The sequence below is a fragment of the Lepidochelys kempii genome, chromosome 10, assembly GCF_965140265.1.
Source record: "Lepidochelys kempii isolate rLepKem1 chromosome 10, rLepKem1.hap2, whole genome shotgun sequence".
In the NCBI taxonomy this organism is placed as follows: domain Eukaryota; kingdom Metazoa; phylum Chordata; order Testudines; family Cheloniidae; genus Lepidochelys; species Lepidochelys kempii.
Genome location: NC_133265.1, coordinates 70953850 through 70980165, shown reverse-complemented (window position 1 = coordinate 70980165; position 26316 = coordinate 70953850). Strand labels below are relative to the sequence as shown.

Here is a 26316-nt window from a genome sequence, read left to right as displayed (position 1 = left end):
GCAATGCCAAAGAGAGAGAGGTAGAGCTCGGAGGAGACGCCCAAGATTCCGCACTCACAACTCAGGCGATACACCTCAATCTTGACCCACGGCTGCTAACCCAGTGATCGTGCAGAGTCCCACCCAGCATGTTTCACATGTAAGCCTAGGTCGGAATTTAGTTCCCTATATCTCTGGGTGAATGACCAGGTAGGGTGGCCAGACAGCAAGTGTGAAAAATCAGGACAGGAGGTGGGGATAATAGGAGCCTATATAAGAAAAAGACCCAAAAATCGGGACTGTCCCTATAAAATCGGGACATCTGGTCACCCTATGACTAGGAGGGTACCAAAGCAATTAGTCACCAATACACCAAAATATCAGCTCTTTTCAGAATGATTACATTAGAGCAAGTATGGTACAAACTGGTACTGGCTTGCAGGATTCTGGGCATGTAAATTAGCATCAACATGGTGGCACTTAAAGGGTTTGGACGGCATACCTGTCTCCTCCCAGCTGATCAGATCTGGAACTGTATTAATTTAGGCAACCAAAGCCCCCCCAAACCATCCAAACACACCAAAATTATTTATTTTGGGGGAGACCAGAGAATGACGTACTTTTTATTCTCCTTCCAATATTCTATTGTCTTCAGTTCTGCCTCATTGCTACAGGTGCCCAATGGTGCCCGCGCTGCATGGGATAACGGGGCATAATTCTCCAGTTTACACAGGTACCAGCGGGGGTTAGGGATGGGGGATTTTCAAACCACAGATTAAGGGCAAATGTTATGGACACAGCAACACATGGTAAGTCCCAGTTGCCTGAGGCAGCAAAGCTGCGTAAACTCCTGTTAAGGTCTGGTTTTTATTAAGTTATATTAGAAAGCACATGAAAGTTTAGCTCTCTACAGCCTGTAAGTAAATGGTTTTAAACCTTGCTTTGCACATGTTTACACAGTGTTCACTGATTAACCTGGTAGAAACAGATCTGGGATGAAATCCTGACTCCATTATAGTCAATGGCAAAACTTCCATTGATTTCAGTGAGGCTAGGGGATGAGTGACTCAGAAAGTTTTAGCCCCAGCTGGGCATTTCCTCACCCCACTGGATTTCCCAGTGGTGCTTTGTGAATGCAAGTAGCCACCTGAACGTGCCAGTGAGGCATGCAGACACGTGGCGCAGCCGTTCAGCCCAGCAGGGGCTCACCACACATGTGCAAGTGTGGGACTGACACACCCACACTGGGAGTACGCCCGTTTCTGCAGGCAAGCTAAAATGGAGAGAAGCTGGAGGACAAAGTAATTGGCCCATAATGAAAGCTCCTTTTACACGTAGTCCTAGGACTGGTCCCTGCCTCAGTCTCCTGCAGCAACTCTGACTTTGTGTCCTCACCCTCAACAGCAGCAAATCAAGATAAGCGCAGCATAGCTTGGTGACACACAATTCCCGACGGGAGACACATTCAAATAGTTCCCACGCTCACCCTCCCACCAGCCCATGTATGGCCCGCGTCTCCCTGCCTCTACTTACAGTAGACCGTGAGCAGCACACTGGCATTGGTCATTCCCACCACGTTCTCAGCAATACATGTCAGGAGGAAACCGTTATCCTCACTGGTGACATTCACCAGGGTCAAATTGATGGCATGAACGTTAGTCCAGTTGAGGTTCGTCTGCAAATCCCCAAAAAACCCAATAAGGACAAACCCAACAAATGATGCCGGCCTGCCCACCTCCCGGGCCCAGGACCAGAGGATCCCAACTCCTGTATAAAATGTCATGGTCTCTAACAACCATGGCCAGGCAGGATTTCAGTTTCACAGCTCACCCTGTCCATGGCACCACAGTGCACCCACGCACTTAGTCCAAAGAGGTTATAACCACAGCTTCTGAAACAGTGCTAAACAGGGTATGCCCCTGCCTCTACTTGCAGTTAAACCACTTTCAGCTGCACCTGTTGTTGATACACCATTGTCAGCAACGGATAATTTTGCTCGTGGAGACGGGCTAACATGCAACCAAGGGAGCACTAAAGGTGTGAAACAATCAGCCCGCAGGAAGAGCTGTTTTGCTGCCTGGAGTCAATATCTGCACTCTACCCGCCAATACTCTGCCAACCCAGGGTTCCTAATCTGACTCTGGTGTGGACTATACAATCCATTTCAAACAATCACTGCATTTCACTTCTCTCCTGTGGTGATCAACACTCATCCAGGCCTATTAAAATGGAATACACAGGAAACAAAGACCCGGAAAATTCCCCGGGCCAGCACCCCAACTGCTGTGTTGTGTGTTAACACCCTGGTGATGGACCTTGGCAAGGGCAGTAAATGCCCAGCCACCCAAGCCCCTTGGCCTCCTACCTGATGAGTAGTGATGGAGTGCAGATCGGCAACTGTCCAGTCTACGTCAGGCAGCGGCGAGCCTGAGCCATTGCACGTGATCACTGCATTCTCGCCTTCCCGCACAGTCAGGTTAATGTGGCTGACGCTGATCTCGGGCAGATCTAAGGGAGTCAAACACCAGGACACTTAGGGCACCCTGGCCAGCCAAGACATACGGTACAGGATTGGATTCTGATCCCCATGAGCTCCGTCTCCCAAGCAGGCTTCACCTTACAGCAAAGAAGCCTGCACTGTCTTGTGCTTCCGAATGAAGGAAGGGGAGGGGGAAGTACAGGAGGTGGCAAGTAGCTTGGCTGTCTCATATTGGAAGGAATGAGTGACATGGGGGACATCACCAGGTGGATGGATGGATCTTCTCTGTGCTTTGCAATTCTGACATTGCACACAAGTCAGGAAGTTCTGTCCAAGTGCTAGTTGCCTTCCAAACCTATGTCCCTTCTCCCCTTTCCCCCAAGCCCCTGGCACCTGTGTCCGTGCAGAGGTCTGGGAGGAATAAAGCTGCTTCTAAGGAATCACTGGCAAGAGATCCAGCCTGAGCTAGGACAGGGCACAGCGCTCCTGGCACTTAAGGAGAAGAGAGAGAGTTTCTCTCTAATTGATAACAATCAAGAGAAGATGACCAGGGATGTGTCCTCATATTAAAAACATCTCTGCTAATGAAAGACGCCCCGGCTCTTCCCTCCAAGGCGCCAAAGAAATACTGATTTATAGTGGCTTTGACTTACTCCTCTGTCCTGCTGAGCCACCCAGGCACCAAGCGGTCACACAGAGTGCAAGAGATGGTACCAGCAGCAGTACAGAAGGGAGGGTGATACACGGGAGAGTGACCGGACACAGTATGCGTAAGGGGAGCATCAAGGGCTGCAGCATGTGTAAAGAGGACCCCGAATGAATGAGATGGGAATAGAAGGCAACGGGTCAGTGCAATGGCCTCTTTCTTATCATAGAACCATAGAATATCAGGGTCGGAAGGGACCTCAGGAGGTCATCTAGTCCAACCCCCTGCTCAAAGCAGGACCGATCCCCAACTAAATCATCCCAGCCAGGGCTTTGTCAAGCCTGACCTTGACCCCTAACCCCCCCATTTACATTAATTCTTATGGGGACATTGGATTCGCTTAACATCGTTTTGCTTAAAGTCGCATTTTTCAGGAACATAACTACAACGTTAAGTGAGGAGTTACTGTATCCTAATCTCTTTCAAAAAGATCACTCTTAATTGCCTTGGTATCAGTAAGTTCGATGGGTTAATCATACTCTGTACCAAAAAACAGTACCTGGGTTTTTTTAACAATATTTCCCTGTCATTGGGTACTTCTTGTAGGACGTGCAAGGGTAGCAAGGGGCCCCTCCTGGCCTCCTCTCTCTATAGCCTTGGGAGCAAGGTGAACTGGAGCACACAAAGGGCTTTCCTTACCACACTGGGTGATGTTCATCTCCTGCAGGGGAATGACAGCAGCCTCCATGTTCATGCAGTACAGCTCCTGTTTCTGCAGATTTGCTTCACCTTTCTCCTGCCAGAGCTGAATCCAGCGGATGTCACAGCTGCAGTTAAAAAGGTTTCTTTCAAGTGTCCTAGAGAGAGAGAGAATGTGAGAAACAAGGGGTGGGGACAAATAAACAAGGTTACCATTGGTTATATGGGATCTCCACAGAAAAGCTACTAATTGTAAAAAGGCTATGTGCTGCGAGGCTAAAATGAGTCTCTGTAGATCAGGAGAGATTATGGACTCCTTGGAGCAGCAAGGGGAGGAAAGGAGCATGGGGGTGCAGCGAGTTACTGCACTAGCTTTTTGGCCCTGGAAACCAAGGTTCAAATGCTATCTTGGGTCACACAAAAAACATGTTGTAAGCACTCTCAAGGCCAGACGGATATTTGGCCGGAGGGGGAGAAGGGGAGCAGATATGTTGGCAGAGCTTGAAAGGCAGAGAATGCAAGGGCTGGAATAACAAAGGATGCTGATGTTGAGAATGGAATTGCATTGGAACACCCCAGGACTACATGGTTGTCACAGTGCTCCACCTCATTGCCACCTAGCACAACAAAGGACTGTCTCAAAGGAGCAGGCGTGACCCCATTCTCCTCAAGAAATATTTATATCTTGTGTCCTAAGACCCCAGGGCTTGTGGGGCAGGACCCTTCTGGGGGGCGTTCAGTCAGTTCAGGGCAGACCTCCAGCAGGATATGCTCACTAAAGCTGGCAGCTCTTGTCCTTAATACTGCAGCTTAGTGTAAGGAAACAACGCTGCTGGTTAACACACAGCATACCAGGCATTTTAATTGAATCAAACAGTGCTGTGCTGGGACCCATTGACCCGGCCAGGACGGAGCTCTGCCTTTAATATACTTCATTTAAAATACACTTACACATATTTTATATACAGATAATTTTATTATTATTGATTTTCCAGCCTATCAGCCATCTTGTTTACATTTCTGAAAAACCCTTGCCATTCCCTTCGGAGACGTGAGGTCACATCACATGGGGATGGAAGGCTGGCTGGAAGGATGGCCGCTGGGATAAAAAGAGGGAGCTACTTGCGGATGTAACATGGAGAAACATGGGAAAAGGCGTAACATCCCAGGGTACAATCCAGACTAGTGAGGTGCTGTGTCACCCCTGCCCTGTAACCTAGGGTGTTCTTCACAAGGCTGGGCTACTGTAGCCTCCACCCTGGACTGCTCACAAAGAGCCTCCAGCATGTAAGTCACTCCCAGCAATGTCCATGTGTGTGCTGCAGCCAGCCAGCAACACCTTGGCTCTTTCCAGCCTCGGCTATACTGCAGGGTGACCCCAACGCACTCCCAGTCCTAGATCTTCCCCCTGAAATACATGTACTGCACTGCCCAGCATGTTCCTGGACAGTACAAATATACAAATATAAGGGAGAAATACATCATCATATTACCTTAAACAGTTATCCAGACATTTCAACTTGAATACACTGGATTAGATAAAACAGTAAAACAAGTTTATTAACAAGATAGATTTTAAGTGAGTAGAAGTAATGAGCCATAAAAGTCAGAAATGGTTACAAGAACAATAAAGATAAAATGCAACCCGTGTCTAACTTAACAACCTGTATTCGATTCAAAGCAAAGTTTCCTCCCCACATGCTTTCAGCAGTCTTATTGACCAAACTCTTTAGGTCAGGACCCCTCCTCCAGAGTCCAACTGCTGCGTCCTTCGTTTTTTCAGGTGCTGTGAACACAATGGACAGGGAGAGACAGAGGGAGTGTCTGCCCCTTCCTTTATAGTTCTGTTCCCCACTTTGAGAAGCATTTCCAGCTGGGAGCAAGGTGACAGGCAGTCTGTGTGCAAGAGAACTCCATGCTATTTCTTTGCTAAGCTGTAGATTTGTACCCCTGCCTCCTTTCCTGCCAAAGAATAGCCACTTAGCATGTAATGGTCCATTAGCTGTGCTTACAGCTGGCTGTAGTGTCTGCTTGCCCTTTGTCTCCAAGGAACTGGTCTGACCGTTCCCCAGACTTAATCTGGAAAACATACTTCTCGCCATGATCTCAGCTTCTGTTTATAACTTCACATATAACACTATGTGCATTTTGCCATTATACTACTGATCAGCAAATTAGGAGTTTTTAAATGATACCTCACGAGGTAAACCTGGTACAAACATTATTACAATAGTGTGTAGGGTGTGAACACAGGGATATATTCTGTCTCAGAGGGTCTTCAGGACTCAGGCAGAGACATGACAGGATTTCCCAGCACAGACACAACCAGAAGCCAAGAGAAACCAGAAGGCATAGGAGCTGTGATGTGCAGACTCAGCCATCTGAAAATGGAAGGGTCCTTTCCAACTCTGAGGTTACAAAAGATTCAGTAATCCCAAAACACCCCCACACAGGGATTCTGCATCTTTGTACCACCACGTACCAGGGGTTGGCCAAGCCAGAGGCACTATGCCAGTACTTCTCTGGCTTCATCCATCTTGTTCTGCAAAATTTAAGTTTTAATTTTTAAAAAAGCTACATAGCCCCCACTCACACACTGGATTCTGATGGGGTGTACTGCAGGGCTGCTGAAACTCTGAGTGCAAAGAGAGATGGCAAGTTCCCCCTGTTTTCTCAAAAGATCTTGATCCTGAAACCTGGCGATGTCACATTCTATGTACACAATGTTCGATATTTTACGGCTGATCATTGTGGTAGCTCAACTTGGATGATGGGCGGCATTTCAGGTCTGTCCCTCCCTCTCCCCTCACAAGAATCTACACCCTTTAGAATAAAGGTGTCACACAAGAAAAAAAAAACAGGGACCCATCAGTAATCTAGCAGAAAAAGGCTTAGGGAAGACAAACCTGCGAACAACATGACTGTCTCGTGGATTTGGGGGCACATGGCAGCCCTCACTGCATGACTTAAGCATCCTCCCCCACCATTATTATCATCGCTGGTGCCCAAAATAGGCCTTGAATTCACTTCAGCATGGCTGTAGATCTGGAGTCCTCACTCCCCTCGATACATAGGTACCTCCCATCAGTGTGACAGGATGTCGGCCATGTGCAGGGAGGGGAGGTCACATGGTGCTGGCTGAGTAGTGGGACAGCACATACTAGGCATTCTGGTCTCTGCTAATACCAGGTTTGTTAGTGCGAGTTATGTCCTGAGACTCAGCAGAGAGGAGGGGGAGACTAGAAGAGAGCAGGAAATTCTACGTGGCTGGAAACATGGCCCTGAAATCAGGTTGCCTGCGAGAGCTGCCGCCCTCACAGCACTTCAGGGGCAGATCTGTAAGTAACAGAGTGCAGTTTTCTGGCCCATCGATAATGCATGAAGCCCCATGAATAATAAAGGAGTAGCAGACAGAAAGAATTTACCAACAGCCTGCCCCAGAGTCAGTGATGTAAGTCCCCTAATCGTGGCACCCTGGGGAGCTTTTGCGCAAATTAACTCCTCTCATCGACTGGACGCGCTGAGCGCCATCAGCAGCTGGCACTTTGCCTCTCTGGGGACAGGGCTGCTTTTCAGATACATCTACTGATTCTCCTTTATTTGTGCTTTTCCCAAAAGTGCTCCTGGCATGCTGGAGACACCCGCTCCCCTTGCTTTGAACCCATGCCGCCAGGCCAGCTGATTCACAGGAGGGGAAGATACATGCTTTATGCTACAGACAGGGATTTTGACTCCCATACTGTTCTGCTCCTGCATCCACTACCCTGTCCACAGTAATTGAAACATGCTTCTTTCTGCTCACTCAACTCCATGCCAGGCCCTGTCAAGCTTCAAGGCTCATGCCTGACCATTACAAACAATGCCACTTAAAAGCACCCTTCCCTTCTGTTCTATTTTCCCACAACTACTGTAGCCCATGGACTGTCTCCTGTAATAGGTCTACAATTGCCCTAAACGCAGAACAGGGAGGTTATCTGACTCCCTTGACATGTGCCCTGCACCCTAGTGGGGTGATATAAACAACCGTTTCCCAGGAAGAAAAGGATGGTAGTTGCCCCACTCGGATACTACCGTGGTAGGATGTCTGCTGTGCTGCCAGGTGTTCCGGTTAGAACTCAGGCACCAGGCCACCCAGCATTCCAGCATTTACCGTTAAGAAGGCAGTACTTGCTGGGAGCAGTACTCGAGATTAACAGAGCTTTCTCCCTATATGCTCAGAGGAAATAGCTCTGGCCACTGCACGGTACCTATCGGCATATGCTGACTTTTCAATGGCAACCACTGTATGTCCAGCTAGAAGGCACCCACCGGGATGCCTAACGTCACAGATACAACTTCAGGCCAGGAGACAATTCCTTTATGCCAATCCTTTTATCAGGCTTTAAGAACTCAAGAGGATGGAAGAAACTGCCGGGCATATGTCACAAGAATCATAACAGGCAGGGCTGGAAGGGACCTCAAGATGTAATCAAGTCCAGCCTCTCTATGCAGAGGCAGGACCAAGTACATATAGATCATCTCTGACAGGTGTTTGTCCAACCTATTCTTAAAAGCCTCCAATGATGGGGATTCCACATCCTCCCCGCAGTGAGGCCGAGTGGCCTCCCTCTGAGCAGGAGAGAGAAGGTCCACTACACTCCCCTTGGTGGGCGGAGCCTAGCCTGCCCCATCTCCCTCACTGAAAGTGGTGGGGCGGGGCCGGAAATATAAGAGGAAGGCCCTGCAGCCCAGTTGGGGCAGAATCCCAGAGAAGGATGCTCCTGCCGTACTGCCATGCCCAGGAGGGGAACCTACCCCTGACTGTCCGATAGTCACAGAAGTGAGAGACCCTGACGAGGAGTGGCCCGGACTACCGGCTGCGGTGTACCCCGAGGAGCCCAACAAGCCCCGGAAGCGAAAGGTACAAAACCCCGGGGAGGCAGGAAGTGGCCCAGGGGCAGCCACGGAGCACCCAGCTGCAGAGCCAGGTTTGGCTCAGTCGGTGTGTTGCGGCTGGATCCCCGCTGATGCAAGGGCGGCCAAACGTGCCTCTGCCAGGGCCCTGGGCTGGGACGCAGTGGAGTAGGGTGGGCCAGCATCCCCCTGCCACCTCCCCCTTCCCCGGGTGGCCGACTCCCTACACTGTGCAGGGAAGCTCCCCCTCTGAAGAAGGATCCTTCCTTACCAGCTCCCTTATACACGGAGCCACGGTCAGGCTAAAGCCATCCTAGAGACTGTTTGTTGGCTGGCAGCCTGAGCCTCCTCAAGCCCAGGCCCACACCAGCTCCATAGACTGTGACTGCCTTGCTGGCGGCCGGAGCCGTGCCCCGGCCGAAGCCAGCCCTCTGTAGCCAGTGTTTAATTGCTGGCAGCTTGAGCCTCCCCAAGCCCAGGCTAAAGCCTGGCCGTGACCGTCTGGTGCCCAGCCCTATTGTGGCGCTGGGAACTAGAGGACCTGGGGGGCCTTGCTCCACCTTGGGTGGAGACAAGGGCCCTAGACTATTCTGCAGCTTCATACCTTGGCCAGACAAGCCCGAAGGCACCTGAACGAGTGTCCTCCCTCTGAGCGGGAGAGCGAGGGTCCACCACACTCCCTTGGAAGCTTATTCCAGAATTTAACTATCCTTCTAGCTAGAAAGTTTTCCCTCAATCTCCCTCACTGCAGATTAAGCTTTCTTGTCCTTCTTTCTGTGGACATGGAAAACACATCACCCTGCTCTTTACAACAGCTCTTAACATACCTGAAGACTATTCTCAGATTATCCCCGCCCCACCAGTCTTCTTTTCTCAAGACCAAACCATCCCCAGTTTGTTTAACCTTTCCTCAGAAGTCAAGTTTTCTAATCCTTCTATCATTTTTGTTGCCATCCTCTGGACTCTCTCCAAATTGTCCACATCTTTCCTGAAGTGAGGCACCCAGAATGACAGCATTAGAGATTTCAGTACCAGAATGACCAAGGGATGCATGGCCATCTCAGAAAACCAAGCTATCCTCCCTGTGAGGCTGCAACTTAGAAAGAGAAGGAGCTAATTTTCTCCACAGCTGTGATCCCTTTCCTCAGCAGCCTCTGGAAGTTAATTTCACTTAGTTGCTGCCATATGCTTAACAGCCGTATCGGAGCTACAGCAAGATCTAAAGGCTGAGGGTTCTTTCTCTAGCTGGATTCTTGCATGTTTTACTCCAGGAAAGGACAAGAAGATTCAAAGGGCATTTTAGTTTTTATATATATATATATATATCTTCCTACTGTATTTTCCACTCCATGCATCCGATGAAGTGGGTTTTAGCCCACGAAAGCGTATGCTCAAATAAATTTGTTAGTCTCTAAGGTGCCACAAGGACTCCTCGTTCTTTTTGCTGCTACAGACCAACACGGCTGCCACTCTGAAAACTGGGAATAAGGGCTCTAGCCGCAACAGAAAAGCCTACAATGACTTTTCCCCAGCATGGAATAGAAACGGCAAGTGTTGCGGCTGTCTGGTTCAGCCAAGCCTCCTAACCGCATCCCACAATGCAGTGCCTAGAACCTTTGGAGATTACCCCAGCAACCCTGCTCCCAGTAAAACCGATGAGCTCTGTGGGGCAGAGGCCTGAGGAGCCCCTGAATGCACTGGGATGACCACAGTTTTAGATGTGTGATCACCTCAAAACTATTCTCTCAAGAATAACACAGCTGTGTGGGGCACATCGAACCCTCACAGCCTGTCCCTGGTTCCGCGAGCTCACTATACGATTCACCAGTTAAAACAAGTGCCTGCAGCAAAGTTCCTAATGGGATCTGTGCCTTCTTTCCATTGTCTGCTTTGAGCCTTATAAAATTAGGGCTGAGGTTTTGAGTGCTTGCAGCTTAAAGCACTCTCCCAGGTAGGGACTCTGCCTCTGCTTTGTTGAGCCTCCAAGTGAATCAGGGTGTCCAGCAAAGAAGGAAAAATATCTGGCTTCATCATTTCAGAACCCCTGGTGGCAGAAAATGGAACGAGAAGGGGAGATTTAATCTACAGAGAGAGGCATGGTTTCTGGTTGCTGAATTAGTCCCCTGCACCCAGCAGGGAAGCCCCTCTTGTGTACAGCCAACTCCATTAGCGTGCCTGTCGGTGGCAATAAGTCCTTAAGCAACAGACACATGTGAAATTAACTTGTGCTCATGATATTAACAGACACCCTGCTGTGCCCTATTCAGCACCGTCACCTCTCACAACAGCACTATGGAAATGTTTTGCAGGGCAATAAGGCAGCTACAGATTGCTTCAGAAGGACTGGAGGTCTGGGTGAGGGAGGAGTGCCTGTAACGCCAAGGTTTTATCAAATGACAGATGCAACTGGAGCAAGGAAGGCTTGGATCTCTCACTGCCCTGAGAAGGTCAGTTTTGGGGGCAGGTTTTTTACAAAACTCTCCTGAAAGGTCAGCCCTAAGCTCTCCCAGGGCATGACGGAGGAAGCCAGCAGTGACCTCTGGACAACAAGGGCTGTAAGGCCAATGTTTATGAGCCGCAGCATGTTTCTGAAGCTTCCATGAGCTCTGCACACTACAGGCTCACAAGAGATGCACATCTTTTGGCTGGAGACCTGCCATTCAAGGTCAGTCTGAGCCTAGGAGAGTTAGGGGTTCACTCACAGCAAGCCATCCCCAGACATGGCTTTTTCCAGGAGTGGAGGAGGTATATTTCAGTATCAAACCTCTTGTTTCTCAAGTCCCTGCGGCGTTGACTAAAAAGGAGTTGACCGGGACTTTCCTTTGTAGTGCACTGTATTGTATTCATACAAAGTCATCCTGCCCTAAAAGGGATCTGCCTTATGTTTGATGCCAAGAACCAGTGACTTGGTCCCTGCGCCAGCAGGAGTGGGGAACGTGTAGAAATCATCAATAAGGGATGACCTCTTGCCAGTCCCTCTGGGGGAACTGTTGGCTAGGGAGAAGGTTGGCTCTGGCCAATGACAAAGAAGCCCTAGCATGCAAAAACCTACTCATTCCTGCAATGAGGCTGTTGGTTCCATGTGCCTAAACAGCAGACACAAACCCACTGAAGCTTGGAGTTCCTCAGGAAATTCCCATATGTCAGCCAGATCTTACGGGTGGGGTGGCATGGTTCTGGTGTTACTATTTCCACGCTCTCTCCTCTCCAGTGTTTGCTGTGAATGGCTTCATCAGGCCTGACATTCTCTAGCTGCTCTCCATTTCATGTCACGTCCTCCCAATCCTCCCCAAGGAGCTGTTTCTCCCTGTCACGGTTTCAGAGTAACTGCACCTGTATTTCCCCCTCCATGGTCCCTCGAGGGCTTCCAGCTGCGACCGCTCCTGGGCGGTGACCTGCATCTCACTCCCTTTCTGGCTGGCGTCTTTGAGACTGTACAGCTCCCTGATCTACACAGATACCCCCAGCAAGACAGTCTCCCTAAATGGCCAGCATCTGCACTTTGCTCTCTCCCCAAGGGCAATGAGCAGTATGTGGCCAGACACTATAAGTTAACACACAGCTCCTTTGAAATAAGCACATTTATTCTGAAAGTCAAAATATTACAACGGAAGCAGACAAAAACACAAGAAAAGCACCTACATGCATACTAAAAGCTTACTGGGGTCACCCCAACTCCAACATAGGGCTCTGGCAGCTGTCAGTCCTTGAACTCCCATAACTGGGTTTTCCCTGGGCTCACATCAATCGTTAAATCAGAACCAGAATAAAAGCTAGGCAGATCAGCTACTTCGTTATACAGCTCAGGCCTTTGATCTTCAGTCTCTGGGAACAGGCAATCAACAGTCGATGGCCCTCTCCTCAGGGTGTAGCTCCAAAAAGTTGGGTTCTTGCAAAATCGGAGTTGTGGCATTTTTGTTAAACACTCCCCAGGGATTCCCCAGGAAAGCCATTTAACACGTATTGTCCCAAAGAGTCAAGGCTTGTCTGGCACATTTTAGTAGCGTCATTTGAACTCTTTACACTTCCCAGGTCTCCAATCTCTCACATTCCCATCATTACCTTGACTGCTTGCTCCACTTCTTTCAGCTGGCCCCCTGAGGGCATCTTTACCTGCACTGACATTTCTGTCTCTTGATGCCCTGAAATGCTAACACATCATTTTTGCCTGGTTATGTTCAAGTGGCAAGCCCCTCCTACCAGCTGGGGCTATCTACTCTACCGGATATCCTCTCGGTAACCACCGCTCCATCTTTGGCCTTGAGCAGCAGCAGCTGTTGCCATTAGAAGGCCAGCTTGTCCCCATCTCATCTTCCTATATTCCTATCGCTCTGGAGGATAGCACACATCATGCAAACATGTGTTCTTGTGTCTTCTGTAATATTTCTCCTGCCTCCCCAAGGCCTTGCAGAGCTCATACGGCTCAACCTGCCTTTCTCACACTTGCTGTCTCTCTGCATCTATCTTCTCATTTCATTACTTTCTTCCTTTCAAGAGAGATTTGGCTCAGCTTCAAGTTCTTAGCCAACCTCACGCTGCAGCTTTCTCTCTAGCTTCTACTAGTACTACACTGTCACCTTGTGTGGACTGTGTATTCCACCCCGCTCCCAAGTCTCGTAACCCATCTTGTAGTTTGACGTGATATAAATGTCTTATACTGGCTGAGCCTCTTGGGATTTTTAAATGTTATGTTTCTCCTTGCCCATCAGTTCTTAACCTCTCCCGAGCCTGCTGGAGATTTATTCCTCATTTCACTCATCTTGCCCTCTGAGCTTTAGGGGTCAAATCTGTGTGCAATATATCTATTCAGTTCTCTCTTTCCCCCTCACTCTCTTGCAGCTTTGCATTCATGATTATTCACCCTTGTAGTTTGATTTCCACCCCTTTCAGTCTTCTCTCAACCACATCTCAAGTTCTGTAGAACCCATGCCACCCTCGTCTCTATCCCAGCAGAAGTGCTCAAAGCACACCTCCCACCAACACTGGTACTCTCACAACCAGCTAAGAAAGATTCCCCTCTCTCTTCCAGACTTCCCGGAGCAGCATCCCTGTCCTGTCCTACTGCTGACCACCAGCCTGGCCACTGTTCAGATGGATGGAGAGTGGTTGCTGAGCAGGATCCCATCTGGAAACTTCTGATGAGAGGCATCATAGTCAAAGGGCTGTGTAATCTGTTTATCTGAATTGTATGCTGATTCTGATTCAACTCAAAGGAAGTCATCCCCCACAGGCATAAACCCAACGGGTTTTTCATGTTAAGAGCCACTTTGATAGCTTGAGGAGCACACACGTGGGAGTTAATACTTTCCCAGCACTAGAGGCCTGAAGCTTTATAAAGGATAGCTAACACCACACCGCTTGATAATGGCAGTGCCATTTTTCCCCTTCTTTGATCCCCAGCGACTTCATCCATGTTACTTCTCCCACCAGTCATGGCTCACTAACTCCTAGAAAACGCCCCCGCAAGAGGCTCCAAAAGGAACTGAACTGTTTACACCACTTCCATTCTCCTCCTTCATATAGCTCACCTGATGGTCAGCCTATCAACCATGAGTTACCCTAATGATCATGAGTTACCCTGCTGCCACAACATGAAGCAAGCTCAAACAGGTCGAAATCCCTGTTGTAGGGCAAGAAAGAGGATTCTTTGCTATTTTTTGCTGCCCAAATATGAAGGATCCTCAGTTTCCATCATTGACGGTGTTGGCCTGATGTGGGGTTGTAGACATGGGATATACTTGAAGTGCAATATAACCAAATGGGACAGAACCATTTTAAAAACAAATTAATATTGAGAGTATTTACCCTGATCTGCAGCATACCCCATTCTAGCCCTTGACTCCAAAGATTTCTGCAAAAGTACTCCAGTCCTGATCTGCAGCACCTCGTTATCCCAGCCCTGGGCTTTCCCCCAAAACTCTGCCAATGCACCTCAGTCCTGACCTGCAGTCCCCACCCCGCCTTCCATTCATAGGCCTCTCTTGGCTAGCAACTGCTAATCTGAACTGTGCCAGATGGTGCAATGAGAACAAATGGAAACCTAAGACTAGAAGCCACTCACCTCTTTTAAACTTGAAACCTGAGCAGGACTTGGAACTCTTCTGAGCTGCAATCAGTGCAGAGATGAATTCCAAATCCAGCGTTTACCTCTGCAAGCCAGATTCCCCATCAGATGGGTATTTCTTTATTTTCTAATATTACTATTAGTATTTTTCATTTAACAATTTGACAGAAATAAAATACACTGCAGTAACAGCGGTGATAACACATTTACTCCCACTTGAGAGACTGTCATTATTCTTTCATAAGTCACTTCTAGCTTACAGCTGTATTGATCACAGGTGAGGATGAATGGGATATCCCATGATCCTCTGGGATAAATCACAGATTTTTTTTTATATCCACCTAACAACTATTTCTAAAACTCAACAAAACAGGTCACCGGGGCAGTGCTCCATTGATTTCATGTCCACTTACTCTTTAGACGCTGTAGAGCATGCTTTATCCATAATTCAGTGGGCTGCAGCCCTCAGGTAACCCAGGAGAGATACTCGCCTCTCGTCCACACAGGATCTGGCAGGTGCCTTGGTTACTCAAGAGCCAGGGAGTCACCCACCATTACAGCCACCATCGACTACGAAACGCACCCCTCCACACTGGATGACCCTTGCCATACAACCAACCACAGCTGGCAAATGAATGGGAGTGGAGGACTCTTCCCATCTCACAGTGTCTGGTCCTTACAGAGGGCCCCTCAAAATCTGGCCTTGCATTTAGCCAAACCATTATAAGCCCAGAAATGGCTTTATCATCAGCCCCGAACGTCAATTCACAAGATGTTATGAAGTTAACAGAGAAGCAGCTGGGCTCTGGAGCGTCCACGCCCAGGAACCCCTTCCAGGATTCACTCTGCCCTCTGGGATTTTAGATAATTATTTACACTCATACATCACAGGTTTCAAAACTGATCTTTTTTGGGGGGGGGACTTTCTGTACCTCTCCCCCACCTCCCCCCACTCCCAGGAGATCCCTCCAGGATGGAACTTACAGTTCAGAAAGTCTCAGTGTCTGGAAGAGTTGCCATGACAGTGTGGTAAGCCGGTTATCGGAGAGGTTTCTGAAAATTAACAAGAGAAAGAATTCATGGTGAATAATTCCCTCTGCACCAGACCATACGGGGTTCCTCAGAGCTCAGAATTTTCCTCTACAATTTACAGCTACAGGAAGGCTGTCCAGTCATCTAAGGCCCAAACTTAAGGTTTAGTAAAAATATTTTAATGTTTAAAATATTTTAATGTTTTAATTTTAATTTAAATATTGAATGTGGATAGAAGGCTTCCTTTCCTTTTTGTGAAAACAGTCCATATTCTGTTGCAGAGTGAAAAAGACAAACAGAACAATTCCCTGCAACCATACCTGAGAACCGGAAAGGGAACCAGCTACAAACAGAAAGGAAAACTGATCAGCCCGGTTTCACTCTCCAAACTCGAGTGAAATACAAGAAATAAACAATCTGCATGGTATGAAATAAATGCTAATCTTTAGAATTATTTCAGCTGTGATAGTCTAAAGTGTTAACAGTAACACAGAGAAGGGAAATTTTAAAATAGGATTTGTATATTTGTTTTCCCATTAGGCTCTGCATCATTCACACCAAAAGGGACTACTGCTGTAGCAACTAGGAGCAACCACATCCTAGCACCACTCCACCCAAAACTACAGAAATGCGACCTCTTCTGTCTCTGGGAACTTTTTACAAACCAGTGCCCACATCTACTGAGTCAAGTAAAAGAAGGAGAGAGACAAAAAGAGCTGGAGATGGGAAAGAGAGCAAACAGGGGTCAAAGACTAGCTCAGAGAGGACAGAGGCAGAGTATGAGAGAGAGAAAGACACACACACACACACACACAGAAGGGTTACCTGTATTTTATTATGGGTTCATTTTAAGATGACAGGAAAAACAAAGAACCTAAATTTTGTAAAAGGCTAAATGTTCAATGGATCTTCAACCCATGCTCAAAAAAAAAAACAATGGTTACTAACCTTCCATAACTTGTTCTTTGAGATGTGCTGCTCATGTCCATTCCATGTTAGGTGAGCGTGTGCGCCCCTGTGCCCGGCTAACAGAGATTTTTGCCTTAGTGGTATCCGTAGGGCCGGCTCTGGCGCCCTCTGGAGCCCCGTGCTCATGCACTGGTATATGAGGCGCTGCCAGCCCTATGCCCTCTCAGTTCCTTCTTGCTGTCAACTCCAACTCATGGAATGGACATGAGCAACAAACCTCAAAGAACAACCGCTACGGAAGGCTAGTAACCATTTTTTCTTCTTCGAGTGCTTGCTCATGGTGATTCCATGTTACGTGACTCCCAAGCAGTATCCCTGGAGGTGGGCTCAGAGTCCACGGATGTGCTGTTTGCAACACTGCAAACGGTGAAGTTGGAAACAGCAAACAGCTCTGTTGAAGTTGGAATTGTCCCGAGCTTGCTGGGTGATGGTGTAATGGGACACAAAGGTATGGACTGACGACCAGGTAGCAGCTCTGCAGAGGTCTTGAATCAGCACCTATCTTTAATGTTCATCTCCCCCAAACACTTCAGACAGTTTGCATGGGGGTCGCTCACAGGCATAGGCTTATGGAAAGCAGAATACGGTTTGAAGCCCGGGGACTGGGGCATGCCCCATCCCAGGGATGACGTCCCTAAGAGGACCACTAACTAACTGTAACTTACCAACTGTTAAATACTAACTCTATGAACAACTATATACAAGAAACTATGAAAGAGAACCACTATAAGCGCTTGCAGTCACAAGAGGAAAGGCGTTCCAGCAACCACCCAGGGCTGTAAGAAGGAACTGACAGGGCGCAGGGCTGGTGGCAACTTATATACCAGCGTATGAGCATGGGGCTCCAGACCTGGCCCTATGGATAACAGTAAGACAAAAATCTCCGGCAGCCGTATACATGGGCTCGCGCTTACCTAACACAGAATCAACATGATCAAGCACTCGAAGAATTAGCCCTCACAGCTTGGCACATCAAAGCTACACACCTGACAGCTCAGTCTACACACACAAATTCAGCTCACACCTGCCAGCTGAAGTTTTTGCACCTGCAACAACTTGAGCATGAAAAACCACAGCTGCAGAAACTAGGGGAAAAAACTCCAAACCATTAATCATCAGTGTGAGTGATCAGAAAGCCTTCTCCTAATTACAGCCTAATTAACTCTGCCTTCTCCTCTTCCCAACTGAACTCCCATTTTACAGCAAGAACCAAGAGGTAGGGGAGGATCACAGGTGAACCCCGAGTTTAGGCTCTAATTGGAAGTTCAGCAGTAAACGTCAGTAGCCTCTGAAGTCATTATCTGTTCTATTTAAGTCACACCCCCACACAGCGAAGGCTGAGATCTGGGGTCCTACACCCTGAGTGGAGAGGCAGCAATGTCTGCCCAGGAGAGTCTTTGGTTGGGGAGCCCATTCCTGCAGTGCTGGTAGTGGGGGAGAGCCTGCTGCTTGGGGAGGAACGGGAAGCCAGCTCCATCACTGCATGCCAGCAACTAATGGCCAGTGAACAGGATTTGCAGAGTAGAGTTGCTTCAGGACCTTCTTTCCCCCTTCTCAGCAGTGGTGTTCTGCACCCTTATTAACCACCAATGGCACCACTCTCCTTGATCTCCCTGCCTCCCATTAAAGCACTGACACTTTTCGGTCTCTCATGCCACTCAAACCCCTCCTCATCCTCTAATTTCCCTCCCCTTTGCTGGCCCATCTGAATCATCATTGCCCTAGTCACCTATGCCTGGGCAGGCATGGCAATTAATCAACTATGACAACGGTTCCTTGGCTGCACAGATCATTCATGCTGTGACCTTATTCACTGAGAACGGCAACCAAGAGCAAGAGACATGAACAAGAGACCCAGAGCCTCATTAAATCTGCAGCCAGCTAAAGAGGAAATATGGGGCAAGAGGAGGAGGTGGCACAAAGGCAGCTAAGTTTGCTATAGGCCAGGCACGAGGATCCCCATCAGACTCAGGGAAATGGGATAAACATAAGGCAGCATTGAGAGTGGACACGGAGAGGCACTGACTTCGGCTCTATGTGGGTTTGATACATGAAGGAGGCTGAAGGGTTTGGGCTATTAGATTCATTTGGCTCTTACTCTCAGAATAAGAAAGCAATATACAGTGAGGCCAGGTGTGTAGTGCTAGGGGCGATTAAAGGGATGGATCCTACAAATCCAAACTGATCTTTTTTGGGTACAGGAGTCTCTGAAGGAGTTTTACCTTTCCAGCTTGGAAGAACTCCTCACCATCTTCCTCATAAAGCCCCTGGAAACCTGCCTGCTCTGTGTCTTTGCCCAGCCAGCCCACCTGAGACACCCTGGCCTCTGCAACCCAAGCTGCCTGAGAGATGCTGCAATAACAAGCCAGTGTGCCATCCAGCCCCCAGGAGAGAGTCAATGGCAGATTCTAGGCGTGCTTTATGAGACACGTAGCACAGAAGCCATAGCCAGGTGTTGAAAGGCAAATGTCACTTTAAGCCACCTCTCTGCCACTCATATTCAAGACAGCATAGTTTAGAACAGCCCAGGGGTTGCTCTAACCTAGAACAACCTCTCCTGAAGAGGTCAGATCTGGAATTCTGCAGTTGAAGCCCAGACACATCTATGCTGCTTACAAGGCAAACACTCCCCAGTATGTGTTGTTCACTTTGGTTAGGGGATAAACCCCACCCAGCCGGTGTCATACAGCTGTGTGTTTGTAGCCACATGACACTGCTGCATCCATAAGCCGTGGCTTCATGTCACGCTACATACATCATAGCATGCACAAAGCACTGCAAACTGCAAGAATCTCACTGAGGCAGCAAAGATCCCTTAATTCCCAATGCTGTGGAAACACTGGGTTTGTCTAAAAGGAGATTTAGCGCCTGGCAAGCTGGGGTGTAAATCCACAATGTGCTAGCCTGCTGCATGCTAATGGGCCGTGTGGACCTCGCTATTGCATGCTAAGAGTTCCATAGTGCGCCTAGACCGACTACAGTTTCACTCAGCAGTGGATCAAACCAAACTACAGAACTCACGGCAGCAAGGTCCACACAGCCAGTTAGTGCGTGGCAGGCTAGCATGCTGGAGGTCTACACCCCACCTTGCCACCCACTAAGTCTCCATGTAGACAAGCCCACAGCTCCTACTTCCCATCCGCGGGAAAGTCTTGGGAAATGGGCACAACTTGCAGGCATGCCCCAGAGAATCAGGCTTCAGTGTCCCTCGGAGAAGAGTCAGCCTTCGGGAGCCTGGCACTGCCAGCTGAGGAGAGGGTAGGAAACTCCCATCGCTACAGACAGATTAGCCAGTAAATGCTCTACAGTCCCCACACCAGAGAGAGAAGAGGGGAGGGTGGAAATGGGGATGGGTGAGAGATAGAGAGAGATGTTGAAGAGCGGCAGACACAGCTGCAGAGGAGGGAGGACATCTTGCTGGAAGTGTCCTTTCACAAAGGTCATGTTTAGCTACATTAGGCAGAAATGTCAAGAGAAAATTGGATTCTGAAAGAGGAAAGAAAAAACAACAGGCTTTCCACGCAAATAAGGAACCAAAAATAGCACGATCATGTTATTACAATTTGGGGCAGGGAGTGATGGAGAGGGGACACGGCCTCGCTAACATGAGGCACTTTGCTAGGCGGATGTGCTCAGCTTTTAGCCTCACTCCTTCGCCACGGCCCTCCCGGAGAACCCAGTGAAGAGGGGACGCACTGTCATTGGCTCACATCTGGCAGGAAATGCTCCTTTGGAGGAGCAGTGACACTGTCTGACCCAATAGGCAACAACTGCAGGCAACTGTGGGCAGGGACACCTACTCACAACCTTTATCTGGGGAGTGCCATGGGGAAGGCATTCGCCAACAGAGGCAGATACACACACTCTGAAGTGGGGTAAGTTGTGTAAGGTCCATGATCTTGGGAGGGGTTTTAAAAACAAACAAACTATATTTAAAAAATAATTAAGGTTGTGAAGACCAGTAAGGGGTTTTTACACCGCCCACCCTGCAACCCTGGTGCTTCCATGCTGGGCAGCTTTAAGAGAGCCCTGACAACAGCAGTACAATAGTTCACCTTCGCTTCCACCAGCCTGGTTACTCCTTTTGGGGTGACACCACCAGCCCCGCTAGCCCCAAGTCTACCCCAAACCATCTCCGCTGCAGAGCTCAGCCCCTCTAACTGTAGCCCTCGCCAAACCTTCCTGAGTTTGCTGCTCCTTTGGCGAGACAGTATGCAGCACCAGCCCATTCGCTTGGTAGAGGATTTTACTCTTCCATGTGAAACAATGTATGGAGGTGGTGGCGTAATAAAACAAGAATACGTTTATTGACAAAGCACAGACATTCAAGTGATACCAAACAGGCCGAACTGAGACAGAAATGGCTACAAACAAACAAAAGTAAAAATACTCTTCTAAAACTAAAACCTAATTTAAACTAGAGCCTCTTGTTCCAAGTGATGTTCTTCCAGCATGAATGGCCAGTTCTTAGCCAGGACCCAACACAGAGTTTAAAGCATTTGGCTTCTTTGTCTCTTCAGGTGCAAGATGCCAAAACGGCTTTTCCTCTCTGCTTATATCCTCAATGTTTTATCTTTGTTTTCAAAGTCAGGAAGCCCTCCTGCGGGCTCAGCTTGCTGGGTCCACCAAGGAGCTGACGCCATGTTCATTTTTGCAGTCTCCTCCCCCTACTGAGATAGTTAAGCGGCTCTCTCCCCAATTCACTAGTCGTTTGATGGCTTTGTTTGCCTTTTATGTAAGCGTCCTTTCATTTCCTCTCTATATTCAATTTACATTGGAGGCAAAGTCAAGCAGGAGGGACCACGTTCCTTTGTCTACAGTGGGTTGACTTAAACTGTACCTGCCAAAAACACTTGAGAATACATTTCCATCACAAAATGTTTCTCGTATCTCCCATACATACACCACATAATAATACTAGCGACAAGCATTTTATCAGTTCACATATGATACCTTACATGACACCTGTTAGATACAGATTACGACAACGTGAGTTGGAGTACACTGGTCAGACCAGCTCAGGCTCACTGCTAGATACTAAAGTGCCCATTGCCCTCTGGCACTGGGGTGCTCTCAGGGCCACTGTTAAGCTCTCAAAAAATAGGAAATGCTAGAATTAAAGTTGCCTGTGTAATCTTTATTTGGCCTCCTTGAGTGTGTGCCTTATGATACAGTCTTTAGTTACATGATCACATACTATTTTACCCACAAGACCCTGGCCTTGCCATAAGCAACAAGCAACCTTAACTCTGACAATTCCTATTTGACTTTGCAGCCTTATTTGGTTTTTGGTTTGGTTTGGTTTGTGTTTTTGGGGACAGAAGGGTTGTATGTAATTTCCGAGGGTTTGGGTACGTTTTTAAAACCAAGCAAAAAAACTGAAATTCCATCACGTGGCACCGTATAAACACCCATACAGGTCATCAGCAGAGTTGGAACTTTTAGAGCCACAGTACAGACCTCTGTCGCTTGAGCTAACAGAGTAAACAACAGCAGTAGTAGGTTGTCATCCTTTGTGTGGAGCAGCACTAGAGGAGCCTGGGTCACTTTGCCAGGGTTTCCATAGATTGTTGCTGACAGCAGAGGAATGGTGAGACTCTGGAATCTTGAGTTCCATTCCAGGCTCTGGTGGCAAGTGTGCTCCAGGGAACTACTGTAAAATCTAACAACTCTTTGCTGAGCGAGTGCAAACTGCTATTTTACAAAGGCTTATAATTAGACCAAATTTGGGCAGATTTTCACAGGGAAAGCAAAAGGCACATCCCTGACACAAAGGCCACCAGCCTGCCAAATTTCAGATCCCTGCTCCAAAGCACTGGGCACTAGAGTTTTGCAAAGAAAAGAGAATTTTTTGCCACAGATAAAGCAATGTATTTTCCCTTGCTTTGTTTTTGGGAGCAGCTGAACTGTTTTAGCTGAAATGTTCCAAAAAATATTTAGCCCTAAGGCAGACACTCTGCATGAAAAAGTTCCAGCTCAAATGGCTAAAATTTAGCCAAGTTATAAGCAACTGGATCTTATCATGGGAAGCATCAGGCAACCTTAATAACAGCCAATGTTACCAGCCCTCTCCATTTCAGGTAGTCTACACCTCACTCCTGCCAGCCTCTCATATCCCACAGGACCCTCCAAGGACCCACTTTCCATGGGAAATCCTTCCAAACACTCTCCTCCCCTTTCACAAACAACATGTTCTTTCCCTGTACCCTTCTGGTCCAAGGAGGCTCCAAAGTGGGGGGAGGCCCGTAACGACCAAGTACCCCACATTTCCAGACTACAGGTCAAAAGAGCACTTGAATGGTTGAACACCAACGAGACAGATTTAAGACCCTTTTGTGACCTCTGATGGAAAGGTCACAGTTCAACAATACTCCACTGTCTCAGCATCATGTCAGGGACAGCTGTGCTCCTGAAGCGCCTGTCTTTGAGATGAGACATAACATTCCTGACCACTGGTGCTTATAAATCTCATGCATTTTTTGTAAGAGTTAGGGGATTAGCCCTAATGTCCAGACCCAATTCCAGCCCGGGTTATTATATTCTGCCTCCTCTCCCTCTTCCAATTTTAACTGTGTGGGACTCGTCACCTCATCTCCCCTAAAGTGCTGATGTGAATTATTAGGCAGCATCTGTACCCCTACTCAGAGGTGGCTGCATTTCAGTGGTAGCTGAAGTGGTTTGCACATGGCTAGAGTGCTCTGGAACCCTGCGTGAAGAAAGGCAGAAGAGAAATGTAAGGCGATCAGAGTCATCTTAGCCCAGCAGATGAATGGGGCCACTGAGGTGCATCTGCCGAATGGCTCATCACTCCCATTCTTGGGGAGGTGTTGGTTTGTTTGTAGTGGAGGATTAAAGAGTTTAGCTCCCGAAAACCAGAACAATTGGACTTTAGTCAAAAAGAAATGGCATGTTTGCTTTTCCCTCAATTAAGTAGCAGCAAGAAGGGCTCCACTATTAAAAGCCATTTTTATTCAGCTAAAGTAAGCCAGATGCCTGATTAATGACACTAACAAACAAGAGCCTCTGTAATTAAACTGCAAACTATATTATTGTGATTCAGTCCAACTAGTGGCAGAAAGACGCTGCTGTTGGGGATGGACCCTGCTGCCCTCCTTCTCCCAATGAGCTCCCCCTTCCATGGTCACCCTTTATTTCAAACCTGACACATTCCTTTCTGCATGGAAGCCGTTTTTAAACACATTTTAATAACATGCTGCCAGCTCCAAAAATCCTGATCCAGAGGATTAGCTGCACGGAGCTGCTGGGGGGGCACGCACGAGTGCTTGGCATAAATTAGAAGTGAAACGCACATCCCCGACGGTAACGCACATCCCCGATGTATTCCCCAGCACCAGGTTGTCAGGGGCACAGTGCGTGGCTTCTTTGATATTCAATCTGCTCTGCAACACAGACCCAATCAGCCTTGCCCATTAAGGCACTGTACCCCAATATAGCACATATGCTGCTGCCCCCACTGACTCCCCACCCTCTCATCTAAAGGCCAAGGATGGCAGGGGGCAGACACACGGCAGGAGAAAGTCATGACAGCACACTCAGCGTTGAAGTAAAAACTAGATGGCATCATTGGATAGGGAAACCACCCTACTGTGGCTCTCTCCAGGCCATTTGCTAGCCAGCAGTAGCCCCAGTTTCGGGAAGGGAATAAGGAGGGAGGAAATGGGAGAAGAGAAGAAAGGGGCCACCAAATCCACAAGAACAAAAACCAACCAGAGAGAGTCTGGGAAATTCTCCCTGACATTCCTACATAACTAGCCCCCACGTCAGTCCCACTCAGGCCCCTGCACAAACACACAACCAAGGGTAACAATACAGACTGAGAGCCCAGTGAGTGTCAACTTGTCGCTGTTTCATTTCTCAAGACAATTCAACCTCCGAGCATGCCTGGTGGCAGCCAGTTTCACCCACTGAAACCGGCAGCAAACGCCATGGATTCACACGCGTCTTGTGTTGGCTATCTGGAGCAGCCAGGTGCCAAAGGTGCTTCGGGTTTGAGATGAAGATGTACCTTAAAGTAAGGGCAGACACGCAGCCCACTCGTCCGCCTCTGCCCACCTCTCTCCATGCCAAAGTTTGACTTTGCTGTATATGTCCTCATAGGAAAGTCCTCCTGCCTTTTGCTCCACTCCTCAAAACTCCTTGCCATTCACCAGGAATCCCTCCCCTGCATCTAGGCTTCTGTGGACCCGCTGTCTTCACCAGGGTATTTGGGCTTTGCCCCATGGCTGCAATAAAGCCCTGGACTGGACTTCTTGATCATCTTGGCTCCCTTGTGTTGATCAGCAAGTGTGAACAGGACACTGAAGCTGACAGGAAGGAGAGGCCTGATCATCAGTTCTGGCATTGCCCTGTCTCCATGTGCCACTCACTTGACACAGAAATAGGGTGCCAAGGGGAGAGAGACATTGGGAGACAGCGATGTGCCACCAAAAAAATATGTGCCACCAAAAAAGTACCCAGAGGGGCAAATGCACTGGCCCACTATTCTTTTAGGCCAACTCCTCAACATCTGATCTATTTTCTACCGTGTGCCAAAATGGCCAAAGTGAAAAACACTCCACATCAGAGTAATCTGGCTTGATGACACAGGAATTGCCCTTTCAGAACAGAGCAAGAGGTCATCCCCATACTGGACGTCCCACCTAGTTCGGCAGAAACCCCTTGAACAAGCCTCACTCTACAGCACTGGAGAATAGCTCTTCGGCTTGTTCATCTCTATCAGACAGATGCAATGACCTCTAAAAACAGTGTTGTGCTCCTGATCTCCCCCCCCCATTAGTCTCCTTTTTCCTCCTCTACCCTATTTCCTGTTTAGTTAGCAGCTTTGCTCATTAAGGGAAAATGTACTGTCCTCCTTTAATGAACGTGCTAAAATTACCCTAGCAAGTCCCAGCAGCAGCCACGGTGGCAGCACAGGCCCACACCACGATTCGGGCTCTGCAAATATTAGACTAAATTGAAATCTCAGATCGCTCAGCACAAACCCCCAATAGGCCACAGCTGAGAGAGAGCCTGCCAAAGCACCCGGCAATGCCAAACACACACAAGCCTCTCGCTCACACGCAGGCAAAGTGGATGAGTTAGCAGAACAGGGCTCAGCGTTAAATTGACAAGGCCAGCGTTAGCCGCCGGCTATTCCCTCTGCGGAGCGCTCTGCCTGGACTCTTCCAGGTGTCACCACAAACATATCAGCACTACAAAAAAGCAAAAAATCATTTCATTCCAGCCAGGAAATCCCCAGTTCCTTGCCCCAGCGTCTCCCAAATGCTGCAATGGATGAAGGGGGTGAGAGCCTTGTCCTCTTTGTGAGATTGCCAAATGCTGCCTCAGAACATGGGGCATCCCAAACAGCATCACTTCATGATCCTAACACATCGTCTCCCAGTGCAAGAGTCACAGCCAGCAGTCACGACAATCCCAGAAACACCAGCATGAATGCCAAGATTTGGTCCTGCGAGGGAGAATCAAAAGATGTTCACCACCAGCCTGGTGGAGCCATTGCCCACCGTGACGCATCACAGCACATCCCCCTTTCAA

The 26316-nt window shown here is 48.4% G+C and overlaps 1 protein-coding gene across 7 annotated transcripts in view; it reads right to left on the bottom strand.

Moving 5' to 3' along the window:
• Positions 1–26316, bottom strand: part of NTRK3 (neurotrophic receptor tyrosine kinase 3) — a 455727-nt gene that overhangs the window by 203133 nt on the left and 226278 nt on the right. For all 7 annotated transcript variants that reach the window (XM_073304182.1, XM_073304180.1, XM_073304181.1 and 4 more), the window contains exons 4-7: positions 15745–15813; positions 3804–3961; positions 2345–2487; positions 1513–1654 (exon numbers count right to left, since the gene is read on the bottom strand). In XM_073304182.1, coding sequence (XP_073160283.1) covers positions 1513–1654; positions 2345–2487; positions 3804–3961; positions 15745–15813 — 512 coding nt within the window. The remainder of the gene's footprint in view (positions 1–1512; positions 1655–2344; positions 2488–3803; positions 3962–15744; positions 15814–26316) is intronic.